The 18,407-nt window shown below is 37.9% G+C and overlaps 1 protein-coding gene and 1 pseudogene across 1 annotated transcript in view; one reads left to right on the forward strand and one right to left on the reverse strand.

Annotated features, from left to right (window-relative positions):
* TTC3 (tetratricopeptide repeat domain 3) overlaps positions 1–18,407 on the reverse strand; it is a 111,373-nt gene that overhangs the window by 82,984 nt on the left and 9,982 nt on the right. Inside the window, exons 6-10 of the mRNA XM_050784613.1 lie at positions 18,138–18,258; positions 15,441–15,526; positions 14,081–14,175; positions 12,861–12,923; positions 1,028–1,082 (exon numbers count right to left, since the gene is read on the reverse strand). Of these exons, the coding sequence (XP_050640570.1) occupies positions 1,028–1,082; positions 12,861–12,923; positions 14,081–14,175; positions 15,441–15,526; positions 18,138–18,258 (420 nt within the window). The remainder of the gene's footprint in view (positions 1–1,027; positions 1,083–12,860; positions 12,924–14,080; positions 14,176–15,440; positions 15,527–18,137; positions 18,259–18,407) is intronic.
* LOC126951902 (uncharacterized) lies at positions 17,984–18,097 on the forward strand (annotated as a pseudogene).

Below are 18,407 nucleotides of genomic sequence, written 5' to 3' on the forward strand. Positions count from 1 at the left end.
TGCTTTATCAACAGACATGTAGGTATTTGCAGTAGTATGCCATTAAAACAATGTTGCAATGACCAACCTTGTATATCTTACCATGTGCATATTTGCTAGAAATTTTCTAGGGTACACACACTCAGAACCAAGTAACTGTGGAGTCTGTCTATCATAATGCTCCCTCAGTTGTTGTAAGCAATCACGCTCCCACCAGTTTACTGGGGCTTCCTGTTACTACACATACCCACCAACACTCAGGACAATCAGCCTCTTTAATTTCTGCCAATCTGAAGGACTCAAACAATACGACACTGTAAAATTTACTCACATAGTGGGTTCTGTGTGGAGGCCCTCTATTCTGTACTATTGGTTTCATTTTTCTGTGTACCAAATCCCTACAATTTTAATTACTAGGAAATAGAAATAGTTTCTTATTTCTATTGGCCATTCAGGATTACTCTTCCGTGAAATGCTTACTTGTTTTACTGGCCCATTTTCTACTGGGTTTCTTATTTACTTTAGGAATTATGTGCATATTCCGGCTATAAATCCTACCAGTTATATATGTGGCAAATTATCTCCTCTCAAACTACTATTTCATCTATGGTGTCTTTTGACATACACAAGTTTTTAAGTTTGATATAGCCAAATATATCAAGATGGTTTTTTTCACTGCTGATTTGTGCACTGTGTGTTAAGAAACCTTTTCCTGCCTCCTATAAAGACAGCCTCCTACAGTTCCTTCCCAGTTTTAAGTGGCTTTTCACACTCAGGCACACCCACCCAGAATATGCATAGACGACCTCTCAATCACTAAGGCACCCCGAAGGCTCAAGATGCCCACAGGCCGCCTGTCCTCACACACAGCCCGTCACTGCTGTGGCTGGGTCCCCACGCTGATCATGGATCTCATGACTGCCCTTTCACATTCTGGAGCTCTATGTCATTTCATATAGCATTTTTATAACAAACACACCCGGTAAACAGATTTTTCACAATGTTGTATGGCATTATTTGCTCAAAGTAAAATACAGAAGAAACCGACCTTTGGCCAAGTGTTCTTCAGAATAGTGGCTCTCTTTCCATCACCGAGTGCATTTCTAAAAAGAAAAACAATTAAGTATTTAAAATTTTTCACTCTTTTTTAGTAAAAGTATTATATCTTGCATATGTATACTTTGTGAATTTTCCATGTATATTATCTAGTCAAAAGATAATTTTAATTTTTAAAAATCCATATAATATACGTCCATTATAGGAAATTTGGAAAATACAGAAAAATAAAACAAAGGGAAAAAGTCACCCAGAGTCACAATCACAACTACCCAGGAATAACTACTTTTAATATTTCTGATGTATTTCTTGCACACATCAACATCGTATCTATGCATAGCATTCTTTTTTTTTTTTTTCTTTTTTTTTTGAGATGGAGTCTCGCTCTGTTGCCCAGGCTGGAGTGCAGCAGCGTGATCTCGGCTCACTGCAACCTCTGCCTCCCGGGTTCAAGTGATTCTCCTGTCTCAGCCTCCAGAGTAGCTGGGATTACAGGTGCATGCCACCACACCCGGCTAATTTTTTGAATTTTGAGTAGGGACAGCGTTTCACCGTGTTAGCCACGATGGTCTTGATCTCCTGACCTTGTGATCCACCTGCCTCGGCCTCCACCTGCCTCGGCCTCCAAAAGTGTTGGGATTACAGCGTGAGCCACCATGCCGAGCCTATAACGTTCTTATTTGTACGTTTTTCTGTACTATTTCTGCATGTCAGTAAGACTTTCCAGATGTATCACTACCAGGTCTTTCACACAACATCAGTTAAGCTACACTGAACAGAGCACGGAAGCTAGACCATAAGACCCGGGTTAAGTCTAATTTAATCACTAATTTTCTTGGGGCTATTAGGGAGTTATTAACATCTCTGGGCCCATTTTTCTCATCTGTAAAATGTGAATAATTCTAACTGTTCTGAGGTAGATATTAAATTAGATACTACATTATTAAATGTACTTTCATAACCTATCAAATGCTAACAGATCCATACCACAGTCTATCAGTTTCCTGGCTTCCTTATCTTCAATGACTTCCACCTCTAGCCCAACTCAGCCACCCATCACTGCACCCCTGGAACTTAGCATCACTCAAAACTGTTCAAACTTCAAACTGTTCAATCACTAATTCAGGTATCCAACTCCCACTATAATCTAGGTTGTCCCATTTAACTTTTTCAACTGTTCCTATCTCCTCAGGGTACCCAACTCACTGACTTATTCACCTACTTTTTTCAACATAGATTAAGATTTGCTGGTTCACCATTTCACATTCATATTTATACTAATTCATCACTATTAAAGAGATTTCAAGGAAGAACTAGATAACTTATACTAGCAGATATCAATACCTACTAAAAGGTTACATTAAAAAAAAAAAAACCCAACTAGATGAGGATAACCTGACCAACAAAATAGACTAAAGAAACTAGAAATGGATTCTTACACATAATCACCTGATTCATGACAAAGGTAATACTGCAGTACATGGAGAAAATATACTCTTTTAATAAATGGTACTGGGTCAATTGGACATCCATATGAATCTTTTCTTCTTTTTTCTTTTTTTTTTTGAAACAAGGTCTCGCTCTGTCACCCAGGCTGGAGTGCAGTGCCAGTCCCTCTCACCACAGCCTTGACATCACAGGCTCAAGCACTCCTCCCACCTCAGCCTCCTGAATAGCTGGTACTATAGGCATGTGCCATCATGCCTAGCTAATTTCTGGCTAATTTCTGAATTTTTTGGAGAGACAGGGTCCCATTATGTTGCCCAGGATGGTCTCAAACTCCTGGGCTCAAGCAATGGTATTTGTCAAGTGGGTGGTATTTGTCAAAGTTCCTGCCTTGTCCTCCCAAAGTGCTGGGATTATAAGCGTGAGCCACTGCTTCTGGCCCATATGAATCTTGAACACAATCTCACACTAAATACAAACACCAGGTCCAGATGGACTGCAGATCTGTACATTAAAGTTGAACAATCAAACCTTTAGACAAAACACAATCTGGTGACCTTTGAATGGGTAAAGACGATAAACAGAACACAAAAAGAGCTTATCATAGAGAAAAACCGATAAACTGTACTACATTAAAATTAGTAACTTGTTTGTGAAAAAACATCAACAGTGAAAAGGCAAGCCACTGAGTGTGAGAAGATATTTGCAATACATATATCTGACCAATGACTCGTATTCAGAATACAAAAGAAAAACTCCTAAAAATGAATAAGGCATTCTACTCAAGAGAAAAAAATAGCAAAAGACTTAAACAGGCACTTCACAAAAGAAAATATCCAAATGGTCAATAACCTTATGAAGATCTGAAATATCCTTAATCAATTTATGAAAATGGAAATTATAATCACAGTGGTATGCCACCATCACCCACCAGAATGTCTAAAATAAAAGATGAAAAATAGTAAGTGTTGGTGAGGGCACAGAACTGAAACTCATATGCTGCTCTAAGAGTACAAAATGATACAATCACACAGGAAAGCTAAATGCATATAAGCATACCCTCTGTTCCAGCAATTCCACTCCTTGATTATACACTCAACGGAAATGAATACGTATGTTCACAACAATACTATCTGCAAAAGCCAAATACAAGAAGCTACCCAAATGCCCATCAACAATAGAATGGATAAAATGTGGTATATTCATGCAATCAATGAACACTTTACAACTACATGCAACAATATGGATCTCAAAAACGATGCTGAAAATCAAACATAAAAGAACACATAGTATATTATTCCATTATATTGCACTAAAACAGACAAAATTAACCAACGGAAGCCAGGCTAGTAGTTATCCTGGGGGAGGAGGTGGGTCATGACTAGGAGGAGGAACAAGAGGAACTTCTGGGGTACCGGGGTTGTGATCTGCGCGCTGGTTACAGTTGTTTGACTTCCGAAAATTCCATCTACACTTAACACTTGTATACTTTTCAGCATGTGTTTTAAGATTTTTTTAAAAGGACATAAGACAAAGTTGTCCTTCTTCTGCTGAAGACGTCTGAATTACAGCAGCCATCCTTCATTCTGAGGGGACAGCCTGAGGACCAAGTCACACACTGAGGCTGGAAAAATCTCAGTCTCTGATGACATTGTTGAGCCACTGAATATACAACCTAGCACACCACCTTCTTCTGGAACTCTTGAATAAGGTAAGTTTTCTTTACCATTTAAAGAGACTCACACTGGGTCTCTCTCCCCAAATACCTTTAAAAGCTGCCTATGCTAGCTGTCTCCATTTCCTCGCATTTCTCAACCCCATCTAATTGGCATCTGTTCCAAGCACTGACAGCTTTCCCTATGGTTACTGAATGACATCCATGTTGCCAAATCTAAGTTCCACTGTAACTGGCTTCTCAGTAGCCAACAGACACTGCTGACCATTCTTTTACTTACTTCTGACACCACACTTAGTCTTCATTCCATCTCTCTGGTCACCTTTTAATACTCTCCTGGGCAGGCTCATCCTTCTCCAACTGGTCATGTGTGTTCAAGGCTCAATCCTGATTCCTCTCCTAGTCTCAGCCTAGGTTGTCTCTAGGCCAGTGGGTCTCAACCTTGACTGCACACCATCTGGGGAGCTCCTAGAAGCCCAATGCCCAAGCTTTACTCTAGATTAATTGAATCAGAATCTCTGGGGTGGGTGGTATTTGTCAAAGTTCAGTGATTCCAAAGTGCAGTCCAGGTTGAGAAACACTTCTGTAAGCAATCTCACCCACAACTTCAAATCATGGAGGCTAACTATCCCAAACATGTCTCCCGTCCAAACTCTCCCTTGAGTTCCAGACCCATATAACTCACTACCTATACAACATTGCACTTTGGATGCCTCAAAGGCACTGGGTTTGTTTTTTGTTTTTTGTTTTTTTTTTGAGACGGAGTTTTGCTCTTGTTGCTCAGGCTGGAGTGCAATGGCGCAATTTTGGCTCACTGCATCCTCCGCCTCTCAGGTTCAAGCAGTTCTCCTGCCTCAGCCTCCTGAGTAACTGAGATTAGAGGCAGCCCCCTCACCACGCCCAGCTAATTTTTGTAGTTGTAGTAGAGACGGGGTTTCGCCATGTTGGCCAGGCTGGTCTCGAACTCCTGAACTCTGGTGATCCTCCCACCTTGGCCTCCCAAAGTGCTGGGATTACAGCTGTGAGTCACCACGCCTGGCCTTCAAAGGTACTTCGATTCAGTGTCTGAGAGTGAAGTGCAGTTCTACTTCCTACAAATTTATTCCTCTTCCAGCAATCCCAACGTGAGTAGGCCCATAATCCATAATGCTGCTTAAGACAGAAACGTCACAATAGTTCCAACCGCCTTCACTCTCACGTTCCAACACCAACCACAAGCAACTTCTGTCAACTTCACCTCTAAACTCTTGAATCCTTCCACTTTTCCATTTCCACTGTCAATATTCCGCTGGAAGCCATCATCTCTGGCCTGGGCTACTGTAATAGCCTCCAACTACATCCACTACATCCCCTTCAGATCCATTTTCACTGTGCTCAATTTTTTTTTAAGTACTAATGCTCTCTCCTCAGTTTAAAAATCCTTTACTTTCTTATTGCTCTTAAAGGCCAAAAGCCTTAACATAGCCTACAAGGCCCTCCTTGGCTTAGCCTATGGCCATACTGCCCTCTCCTCTGTATTCAGTCCATCTAGCAACTGTCAGTACCACAAATGCAACAAATTCCTCCCAATACAGGCCTTCACAATGCCAGCCCACTGTCTGAAACACAGAGGCTGTTTTTGCTCATTTCTGACATTATCCATCAACAGAACCCCAATATTTGTTGAATCAATGCTGAATGTTACTTATTATAATATATAGCACTACAAACAGCATTGTTATAATAGCATATATTATAAATATCACAATATTAGTATATGAATGCAATTAATGCTAATAACATTTCACATTTACTGGCATATGACCACATCCTACAATTAAGGCAAAGTGGGCATAGTCAATTACATGATGCTATTGCTTATCCAGACTACACTGCAGCCCAGGGTCTAAATAATCAGGTTTGACTTTTGGTAGCAGCAATTCCCTGCACAAGAGATGTATGAAAATGGGACAAGACTCAAGATGCAAACAGTTATTTACTCTTGAAGACTGTGTGACACGGTAAGAGTATTAAACAGAGTAAGAAACAGAGTTCTAGTACAGGTGCTCCAACTTATTGCTCTTACATGGGGAAGTGTTTTTATTTTTCCAGCCCCTCCTCATTACTGCATATAAAATATGCTACATTCTGCCCTAAAAGGTGATGTTTGTAAAGAACACTTATTCCCTTCCCTCTCCCCTAGTTTCCATGTAGATTTGCTAATTACTCCTGAACTCTTTCCTCTCTCCACCCTTGGCTAACATCCCCAGATGATGAATAATAATTTATCTAATGGCGAGGGAGGGACACTAATCATATGTGGCTTTGCCTCTTCTTTTTCTCACTCTTTGAAATCCTTTTTATTTTTTTTAGACATGGTATCGCTGTATCGCCCAGGCTGGAGAGCAGTGGCACTATCTCAGCTCACTGAAACCTCTGCCTCCTGGGTTCAGGTGATTCTCCTGCCTCAGCCTCCCAAGTAGCTGGGATTATAGGCATGCACCACCATGCCAAGCTAATTTTTGTATTTTTAGTAGAGACGGGGTTTCACCATGTTGGCCAGGATGGTCTCAAACTCCTGACCTCAAGTGATCCATCCGCCTTAGCCTCTCAAAGTGCTGGGATTACAGGCATGAGCCACTGTACCTGGCCTTACTCTTTGGAATCTAAAACACCAGATTCCCTTTCCTTTCAGGCTTAAAGTTCCCAAGAGCCCTGTTCTGTCTGACTGTGGGTGAATTATTGGTTGGTGCAAAAGCAATTAGTAATTGCCATTACTTCTAAAAACCACATTTACTTTTGCACAACCTAGTAGTAACCAGCCCCTTGACTATCAGACTTAAGGCCTGTTCTCCAATTGCATCTGTAATAAAGGTAGTATCTGATCACTAGTTGCCTGCCTTTTCCATCCATCTTTTAACCGATTCTGGACTTGGAAGGCAAAGGAGATGCTATTTATTGACTCTCTCAAACCATACCATAAAAAGTATGCAAGAATTTTGCAAGCCATATAAGGGATATTGCTTTTTTCCTCAATTATAATTATTTTCAGGACCTGACCAGATCAATAAAGAAATAACAACTATTCCCCAAGTTTCCAGATCTTCCAACTAAGGAACAAAAGCAAGATTCAGGTATAAAGGTCAGTCACTGACAAATATGCAGTGAATAATAACCATGGACTGAATAAACATACATTTTAAATAAAAAGTTAGTGTCTATAATTAAAATGATATGTTCTTTCATTCAACTGAGTAAAATAAATTTATCAGAAATGTGTCCTACAGATATATTTGAACCTGAGTGTAAAACATAAGTAAAAAGATAATCATTGCATAGGTATATATAGTCTTTAAAAGGAAAATAATCTACATACTAATAAATCTGTAATTTAACACTGTAAATAAAATAATCTATATACTAATATAAACTAAGCATACATATAAACTATATACTAATATAATATGAACTAATGGATTACATGGGCAATCCATTCAGGAAAACACTGTGCAGACATGAAGAACAAAGTAGGTCTCTATATACAGATCCACAACAAGCTCCAAGACTTAAATATAAAAAAAAAAACCATGACGTACAACAGCGTATGTAGTACATTCCTACCCATTTAAAGAAAAAGACATATATATTACATTAAACCAAATAAAACTGCCTATATTCTGACTTACAAAAATGGCCACTTCATTTGGTTCAACATAAGCGCTTGTATAGGCATAAAATATTATGGGAATACACAAAGATATGAAGAGATGAATCAGAGGATGGGTCAGAGTGGGCGAGTGTACCTTTTCCTACTCTGTTGCTTGCCATGTGCATTTGTTATTGTTTTTTTTTAAAGGGGGTACACCCCAAATAAGACTAAAAAAGTAAATATTTTCTTCAAAAGCAAATTCAGTAGCTTCTAAGCAAAAATAAAGAAAACACACCAGAGGGCAGAGTGAGGAATAATTCACCAAACCAACACACACACACACACAAAAATTTGTGAAATTCTCACAGAAACATACAGTGCTTTATATCTCTAGTCTTAGAGAAATTTAGGGGGGAAAAAAGCAACAAGAGAGGAGTCAGTTAATGTCTATCTGTCTGCTACCAATCACAGTTGGCATCTGATGGAAGGCAGTACCATGTGATGGGTACTTAAGTGAATACCAACAGTTGAAGTAAACACCAACTTTAAAAATACATGATTTTCCAAAGCAACGCAAAAACCATTCAAGCTAAGCATTCCCTTTCTCCAATTAACATTTTCCCTTACACAGTTCATCACGTCCCACCAAAGAATCTGAATTTTCCATGAGTCCCACAAGAATGAATTGAATAGTAAGTGGGCAAAGCCTAATTATGTATATGACATAAGCTGTTGGAACTGCAGAAGGTACAGATATGCCTAATTCCTTTCTCTAGATTCTTGTCTAAACTGAAAAGTTCTGATTACTTCAATTACAGTGATCGCTCTCAAATGCCCTATAGTTACCAACTCGTATTTGAAAAGTACACTTTGAGAAGGAGCAGAATAAAACGGACATCTCATCTTCTAAGCCAGGTGTCCTGGGATAAACACAATCCTCAGTGTGAAGATTTGAAGGGGAGAGGCTGCGGCAGGAGTGGCGGCGCAGGAGGCAGCACAGTTCCCCAACCCCTGCCTCACACCAACCCCATCTCCTGTGTTTTCCAAGCGCAACATTCGCAGGACCGGAAAGGTTTTGAAAGGCTCTTGGCCTAACTTATATTCACCCAAAAGTGGTTGGATTTACAAACTGCATGACTATTTCGGCATTAAAATCATCACTGCCACTGCCACCATGTTTGAATGAAGCATCTGTTTCCCCATATATACCTCACCTCAGGCTTCCCCACACATACTTCACACTTCTGCAACTGGCCTTACAATACTTATATTTCTCTTTTCAAGATCACTGTTCACTATTTTATCCTTGATGTTTAGTGATCACTGTTCTTGTTTTCTGTTCCTTTTCTCATGTGCATTTTTAATCACATTTTGTTTCACTTTTTATCAAATATTTCAAGTATACATAAAAATACAGAGAACATCATTAACAAAACGAACACCCATGTACCAATGGTATACCACCTTAGCAAGAAATCAACATTTTGCCATATTTACTTCAGCTCTTTTTGTAGTAGTTTGTTACAGTTGACATCCACTGTGTACCATCCCTCACAACTCCAATCCCTTTTCCCTCCTTCTCTCCCCAGCCACTCCCCGGGTGTTTAACACGCCCATGCATTTTTAAACATTGTTAATACACAGTCTGTATATATGCATATTGTTTTGCATGTTTTTAAACATTAATAAATGGCATCACAGTGTACAAATCATTCTGCAACTTGCTTTTTCACTCAACATTGTGTTCATTTTAACTGCCATATAGAATTCCATTGTATGAATATACCATATTTATCCATTCCCCTATTGATGGCCACTTAGGTCGTTTCCATTTCTTTACTCTTACAAACAATGCTATCATGAAGGCGTATACATATCTTCTTGGGTACACATTTGAGAGTTCAGAGGATATGAGCCTAGAAGTGGATTGCGGAGTATGCACATCTTCACCTTGTCAAATTGCTCTCCAAAGTGATTGTACCAATTTACACTTTCTCCAGCTGAATATGAGAGTCTCCTTTGTTCCACATCCTCTCAAACACTTGGTATTATGAGATTTTTAAACTTTTGTCCATCTGATGGGTATAAACAAGAAACTCGTAGTTTTTAATCTACATGTCCTGGAAGGATAATCATTTCCTCATAAACGTGTATTGACTATTTAGACCATTTTTTTTTAAATTTTTCCAACTTTCACATTCCCTTTTATTCTATCACCACTTTCCCATAGTGATTAATAGTAGAGACTACATCCAGGCTGCCTGGGTTCAAATTCTGGCTCCATCACATCCACTCCTCCGACACTTTGCTTGGCCTCCCTATACCTCAGTTTCATCATCTGTAAAGAGGCAGTAGCACCTACCTCACACAGTTGTGAGGGTTTTACGAGTTAATACACATTAAGTGCTCAGAACAGTGATAACCATGTTGTAAGATACAGTATTATTATTTTTACCCTTTGAAAGATTAATCTTACCAAAGTTCTCTTTTTTAAATTGAATCTCTTTTTCATTTGAAGTTTCAACTTATATTTTCTAATCTTTTAGGATTAAGTATTTCAGAAGTTTTAGCATTCAAGACTTTAACCCTTTTATTCCTTTCTTTTCTAGTATTAAATTGTCCCATTTCTGTCCTCTTTGGACATCTCAATTCTTGCTTCAATTACAGCAGATAAGCAGTCTGGCCTTGCAGAACAGCTGAGGAGTGCATCCTCACCAAACTGGGGAAGGGTGGGTGCTTTACCCCCAGCTGTCCCTGCAGCTGCTCAGCCAGATTCCCACAGCAGATCCAGCATCCCTCTGCTTGAGAGCTTCAAAACAGCTCAACCTCAGTAACTCAGATAAAAGTCTTTCTCAGGCATGGGTCCTCCTGTGTCAATGGCAAATCTGAATTACTGGCAACGTGTTCTTTCCTTAAGTCACACCATCTAGTCACCTGATATATATATATTATACTATGGACTTACATATATATACTATGAGTTTTATATACTATGGACTCTGAAAACATCCCTACATTATTGAGCAAATCACATAGACAATATGTGAGGAGGTAGGAAACGCCAGCAAAACCAGTGTGGTAAAACACTTCATGCATAAAACAGGCATCCAATACATATTGGTGATTGCCTAGTAAGAAACAAAGGGTTCTCAATGCTGCTGACCTGGCTCTAGTGAAATGTAGATGGTATTAAACCACAAGCTAGACCATCAGTAGGGAGGTACAAGGATAGATCCACAAGCTGCTCTTGGCCTTTACCTCACCAAGCTACCTAGCTTCTGTACTTCTACTTTGATTCACCTCCTGTTGCAGCAAGGTATCAGAAGGATCTTCCTTGTGTGTCTAGCATTCAACACTCATGAAAGAGAGCAGAAACACCCTGGTTTGCCTCTCAGCTCTCAGAGGTGGAAAGTGGATAGATAACCTTCTGCCAAGCAATATTTCAGATAGGCACCTCAGTTTTCACAAGAGGCTAGCCAAGTTACCAACCTATTCATCTGATCTTGAAAGCATACAAATTCACCTTTAAACAGCACAAAATAAATGCAATTCTGGACCTAGCCAGAAGCAATAACCTAAAGACACTTGCAGCTCATTTCTTGTCAGAACCCGTTGAGGACAGTGGTATTGATGGAAGACTCTGTCAAGCCCATCCATTCCTCTAGTCTAGATAGCCTCGGTTTATCCACGGCTTAAGCCATCTAAAAGCTGCATAACGTTAATACAGCGGTATTCTCCAAGGTGGTTGGATTACTGGTGATTTTTATTTTCTTCTTTTTAAAACTCTTGTATTTTCCAAATTTTCTACCATGAGAATGTGTTCTGTTTACAATAAAAGAAAAACACAATAAATGTTATTTTTAAAGCTACATGCTTAGAATATACTACCTTCCCCACTCCCACCCTCCCATACAAGTGCTTTCACTGAAAAACAACTGACAGCAGATTCTCAGCTTTCATGAGAAAACTTCACAAAAATACGTATTTGTGAAACTCAGAACTGTGCTTTCAGGGAGTTTTTTGCTATGCATAAGAATACTGCTGAGATTATTCTCTACTCCATCACTCAATTAATATTACAGCCCACCTTCCTTCAAAACTAAACACTAGGAAAACTGTTTCACCTGACAAATTGGTGTCCTGTTTCTTCATGGACAATGAGAATTAAGTAACTTGTCAAGTTTTCCCATTTCATTTTGGACAGCTGAAGGTCAGAGGCAAATATGAATTCTAACTAATACCTATGCAGGACCTTATGCCTGTGAAGCTCGGTTCTGAGAATCCCAGATTCCAACTTCGTTTTCTGGTTTGTTTTCTTTTGAATATTCTTCTACTGTGTGGATGTATTCTTGACTCCACCCTACACCCTTCTTACAGTAAAGCAGGACAAAATTAAATATAATAGTCTACCTGCTCAATATTAATGCTTATAATTTATGTTCTAAAAATTTTATACTGGGGAACAATAAAATCATGGTGCAGTATCTTTCTCAGTCTTTCTTAGCTAATAAATAAAAACTCAGCTTAAATTCAATATAAGGAACTAGGAATGAATTATGATTCCACTCTTACACTATTAAATTTATTTGCTTTCTTTCACTTATGAAGGACATTTACTTAATTTTTTATACCAGGATAAACAGAGAAAAAATGAAAATGCTTCTTTTATACTGTATGGATTAACTAACAGAGCATAAAGAGGTAATATAGATGTCATAAACACAGACTTTGACATCATCAGATAAAATCTGTGTTCAAATCTTGGTATCACTAGTGGTACATGTTGGTCATGTAAAATGTGAACTATAACATTACCTACCTATTACGGGTGCTGTGAGAACTAAATAACATATGCAAAGCACTTAAAATAATGCTTAACATATGTCTGCACTCAATCAGAATAGCTGCTGCTGTCACTGTTATATATAAAGCCTAAGTGTATTCTTTTAACCACTTAAGTATTTCTGCCAAAGAACTAGTCAAGGATTTTCTTGTATACCTGCAAAACAGAAAAGTTTCCCAAAAATGGGTATTTAGCATAATAATTCAGTGGTTGAGATATTTTAACCAACTTACCTAAACTGTCCAGTACGAAGAAAACAAAGAGCTCGGTTACCATAAAGAAGGTGGTTTTCAGGTCTTAAAAAGACACAATGTTTAGTCAGTAAAGCACATTACACACGAAACAAATAAAAATCACGACGAAAACATAAAGCACAAGAAAACTTTTTTTAAACTTTACATCTGTGTGGCAGAGCAAAAAGAATATAGGACCTGGAGTCTTAACTGGCTAAGTCCCAGTTCCTTCACTTCCTACATAAGTAACTTTCTTTGAACAAACCTAAACTTCCCTATATTCAAAATGAAGATAACTCTAGTTACTCTAACTCATAGGGTTGTTGTGAGGATCAAATGAGACATATTAAAGAGCTAGCAAACTACAGAGTAACTCTAGAGGATAGGATTACTTACATAGTAAGTCAGGACTACGACTACGTCGTTTTGACAAACAACTGAGAAGGGAAGCCCACAGTAATTGCAAATTAAAATAGCTTCATTTGAACTTCTGTTTTTTAGTTTTATCTGACTATGTGTGGTAAAACGTATCTCCCTTTCCTCCACTTCTTCCTCAAAAGAATAGGGCAGCAGCCTTTCAGAGCTGATACACTAACTGGATTCCCTCATTCCCTGTGGAGATGCGCAAGGGAGGAAAAAGAGCAGTGGCTACACAGCACCCTTCAAAGGCTGCTACAATATTAGGTGGCCCAACTGAGATAACAGGGGCACAGTTATGAGGCACATCTGGAGGAAAGCTACAAAATTCTAGCAGCTGAGCAAAGAGAAGACAAGGTAGAGAGCATATATGTATTCTCTCAATTATCCTGTAAAAGTTCCCCCTTAGAAAGCAAAAAACCCTGAATGGGTGGCATCTTCAGTATTAAGAACTAATCCTTTAATCCTTTTTGACCAGTTAATAATTTTGGAGGACTTGGTTGACAGCAAAATGAGAACAAGACAAAAGAGATAACTCTGTACTGGAAAGTTTTAAAGAAAATGGAAGAGGGCAGAACCAAATTCACAATTTTGCCTGACTTACTTGAGTTATGCTACTACGTTAGCTTCATATACCCACGCCATCTTCAATGCTTCGAATGCCCAAGGATGAGAAAAATCTATTCTGCATAACAAGTTGGAAGATACTTTCCAATTCTCCATCTTGTTTTTATTTCTTCTGACTACCATTCTAACTTGATCTGACACAGAAACAGGATTTCTTTGGTTCTATTTGCTCTTACCTATATTCAATGGCTCTGGTGTAATAGATAATAGCTATATCAAATCTTTCTTTGGAAAACTCTTCATTTCCTTTCATTTTCATTAGTTCTCCTTGCTGAGAAACCAAGGTGAAAGAAGACCCATCAATTAGCTCCAAAGATAATCAAGAACCCAATACCTAGGAAAAATGTATCCAGGTTTCTATCTTGGGTATCAGAAATAACTAGGGGATTATTTATGTAGAAAATGAGACTACAATACCCAATATTTTGTTACATATATATATGACACACACTACACACACACACACACACATATACTTTTAGAGACAGGGTCTCACTCTGTCACCCAGGCTGGAGGGCAGTGGAGCAATCACAGCTCACAACAGCCTCGATCTCCCAGGCCCAAGGGATCCTCCCATCTCAGTCTCCCAAGTAGCTAGGACTACAAGTGCACCCCACCATGCCAAGCTAATTTTTAAAAATTTTTTGTAGACACCAGGTCTTGCTATGTTGCCCAAGCTGGTCTTGAACTTCTGACCTCAAGCAATCCTTCCACCTCGACCTCCCAAAGTGCTGGGACTACAGGCGTGAGCCATCACGCGCAGCCTCGGTATATATATTTAAATAAACCTATCTTGAATGACTCAACACTAACTTGGTTAGAGAATATTAAAAGTAAACAAAACCATCACATTATGAATAATTACTAAAATTTTTGCACTGTATTTGGTAGACCCACTTTTAAATATAGCTTATCAATAAGGCAAATAAGGTAATAAGGCTAAAAAACAGATGCAAAGTAGAATTTTAACTTTAGGTTAGCAAGTATGATATCATCCAAGAAACCTTAGTGCCGAGAAACATATAAATCAATAACATAGAGGCAATGTTGATTAGACTAATTGCAAAGCATGAGTTGGTAGGTTAATGAGAATATATATGAAGGGTGCTAGAGAAAAAACTAAAACTTTTCACTTCAAACACTCATTTTTTTTAAATAAACTAAATCACATCATATCAACGGCATTAGGGAATTCAATAGAACATTAAATATTTTCCCAAATTCCTTTTTTAAAATTGAGTTAAAGTCCTATTTTCTATGAGTGAACAGTGCACATGAATTACATCTCAGCTGTTACCAAAGAAAATCATACTTCTTCAACTCATTAAAGACTAAAGTTTTTAAAAATCAAATTTTCACTTTCAATTAATGGTTTTTAAATCATTAGAAAACTCTGATCAAGATATTAGTTATTTCCCTCAAATATGTCATCCAATTTTATGAACTGTATATTATCAGCAGTTTTATTAACTTCCTCTGAGTGTTAAAAGTTCTAATGGGCAAATCTTAAAATATATTTATAATATTCATTCTCACCTCTATACAATCCATACAACTTTGAGTTTTAAGTTCTTCAAGCAAATTGCAGTCTTCCATTACAATTTTAGTTATGTGGTACTTGTCTAAATTTTATTTTTAGGAGAGAGCAAGAGAGAATATTTGTTAAAAAAAATTGGTATTGATAATATTCTAATTCTTAAGTTAGGTGAGTCCACAAAGGTCCTGTATTATTATTCTTTCTAAATAGCACGTTTCTTGTAACCTTGTATGTATATTAAATAACATAGTAAAAAATAAACTGATAAAATGTTGCAGAAAACATCAGTTATTGCTTGCTATGAATCTAATCTCACTTTTTACTTCTAGCAATAAAAAACCTTTATTTATTATTTTATTAGTTGCAATTGTATTTATAATAAATGCACTGTCATAAAATATTCCAAATAGGCCACATAATTACTTACTTCAATAAACACTGTCAAGCATGTATGGTGTACCATGCACAATATTCAATAAAAATGTATGAAAACAAAAACCTGGAAAACTACTTTCTACAATATATTTAATATAAAGATGGAATAGCTCTTATTCAAAATGCTTGGGATCAGAAGTGTTTTGGATTTTGGATAATTTTGGATTTTGGAATATTTGCATTATACTGAGTGAGTATCCCAAATCCAAAAATTCAAAATGCTCCAATGAGCATTTCCTTCGAGTGTCATAGCGAAGCTCAAAAAGTTTCAAATTTTGGAGCATTTCAGATTTTGGATTTTTGATGCTCAACCTATTTTAAATAAATACTTTCAAATGTTTTTATTCAGTATTTTGACTCTCATGAGTAAAATGTTACAATGAGAAGTTGAAACACTATTATTACAACAATTTAATAAACTAAGATGCAGTAAGTAAAGTTTATCAGGCCTCATTTTCTACATTGTAAGCTATTATATAAAAAGGATGTTTTAAAGTAGCAAAAAAAAAAAAAAAAAATGTACTGCAACAAAACTATAGTTAAGCCTCTAGCCAAACATATTCATTTCTAAAGTGAAAAGAGCACCTAAAATTTAAGATTCAATAAAGGACCCAGGAAAGTCACCAAATAAATAAATTATAAGGAACAGAGTAAGATTTCATGGAGGAAAACCTGGGCTTTGAGATCAGAGAGATCTGACTTACCTAGTCCTACCTACTGCTTACTAGACTGCAGAAACAACACTTAACCTCTCAAAGTCAGTGTGCTCACTGCTAAAATAAAGATAGTAACAGCCACCTTGCAGAGCTATTATAAAGAAAATAGAATGTAAAAAATCAGCTATCAGCCTAAAGAGGTGTACCCAATAAAAGATACTGCTTCTCCATTTCCACCACAATATCTAGTTTATAATTAAGGGCCTCCAGAACAATGAAGAGAACAACCTCTATCAGTGTAATACACCCCAGTGTCTAATAAACCTATGAGAAAGATGTGTCTTCATTTAATTCCTTTCTAGCACTTAAGTCAATAGTGCAAAATTTGCCTTTATCTCAGCAGAGATGGTAAATTATTGGTCATCATCTACTGAAAACCCAAATCTTTCCGGTTTCAAGATTCCTATAACTACACTATAAAAACACTGCTAATATTCAAATGCTTTAAAGAAAAATATTTCACACAGTAAAAGAAGTATGTAAGGCAGTTACCTTATACATAAAAGAATAACAGACTCATGAAGAAAATAAAAATCATAAGCTTAGCTTCGGTTACTTTTTCTTACAAAGGAGACTACCCAGTTGTGGTCTCTCTCTATTTTTTTTTTTTTTTTTTTGAGACGGAGTCTCTGTCGCCCAGGCTGGAGTGCAGTGGCGCCATCTCGGCTCACTGCAAGCTCCGCCTCCCAGGTTCACGCCATTCTCCTGCCTCAGCCTCCTGAGTAGCTGGGACTACAGGTACTTGCCACCATCCCCGGCTAATTCTTTTGTATTTTTAGTAGAGACGGGATTTCACCGTGTTAGCCAAGATGGTCTCGGACTCCTGACCTCGTCATCTGCCCGCCTCAGTCTCCCAAAGTGCTGGGATTACAGGCGTGAGCCACCGTGCCCGGCCTAGTTGTGGGCTCTGAGTATTACATATAATAGCTTACGATATCCATTCAGCAACAATTTTTAAAGTACGATGTCACAAAAATCATTAAGACAAAAAATATAGAATAAAATTAACTACCGGTTTGAAATTCTCTTTTTCAGGCATACATAACAAAAGAAAAACCTTTTTTTTTTTTTTTTGAGACGGAGTCTCGCTCCGTCGCCCAGGCTGGAGTGCAGTGGCGTGATCTCGGCTCACTGCAAGCTCCGCCTCCCGGGTTCACGCCATTCTCCCGCCTCAGCCTCCCAAGTAGCTGGGACTACAGGTGCCCGCCACCACGCCCGGCTAGTTTTTTTTTTGTATTTTTAGTAGAGACGGGGTTTCACCATGTTAGCCAGGATAGTCTCGATCTCCTGACCTCGTGATCCACCCGCCTCAGCCTCCCAAAGTGCTGGGATTACAGGCTTGAGCCACCGCGCCCGGCCCGAAAAACATTTTTTAAAAATTCTAAGAAGACATCGCTTCTCGGCCTTCTGGCTAAGATCAAGTGTAGTATCTATTCTTATCAGTTTAAACTTCTAAGATAAATTAGAAATCACATAACTACACATCTCTTTCCCAAATACCTTTAAAAACTGAGTCAAGTAACAATTTAAAGCATTTATACTTACATTCAGTAAAGAAAATACTTAACATAGGCCAACAATTGTCAATTGATCCTAATTTAGTTAGAATTGTTACATCGCCTGCATATTTTATCCAATTCAGAGCTTCTTCCATTGCCAAGATTTTCTGTTTCAAGAGAGAAATGAAGAATGGGGATTTGGTTATTAATTCTAAATTTGCATGTGGCATTATAAAGTCATCTTATGCAAGTATTTCAGATCCTTAATACAAAACTGGTGCAACCACTTATTTTTTGCTACTCCGGCACGTAACCT

Source organism: Macaca thibetana, chromosome 3, assembly GCF_024542745.1.
Source record: "Macaca thibetana thibetana isolate TM-01 chromosome 3, ASM2454274v1, whole genome shotgun sequence".
Lineage (NCBI taxonomy): Eukaryota > Metazoa > Chordata > Mammalia > Primates > Cercopithecidae > Macaca > Macaca thibetana.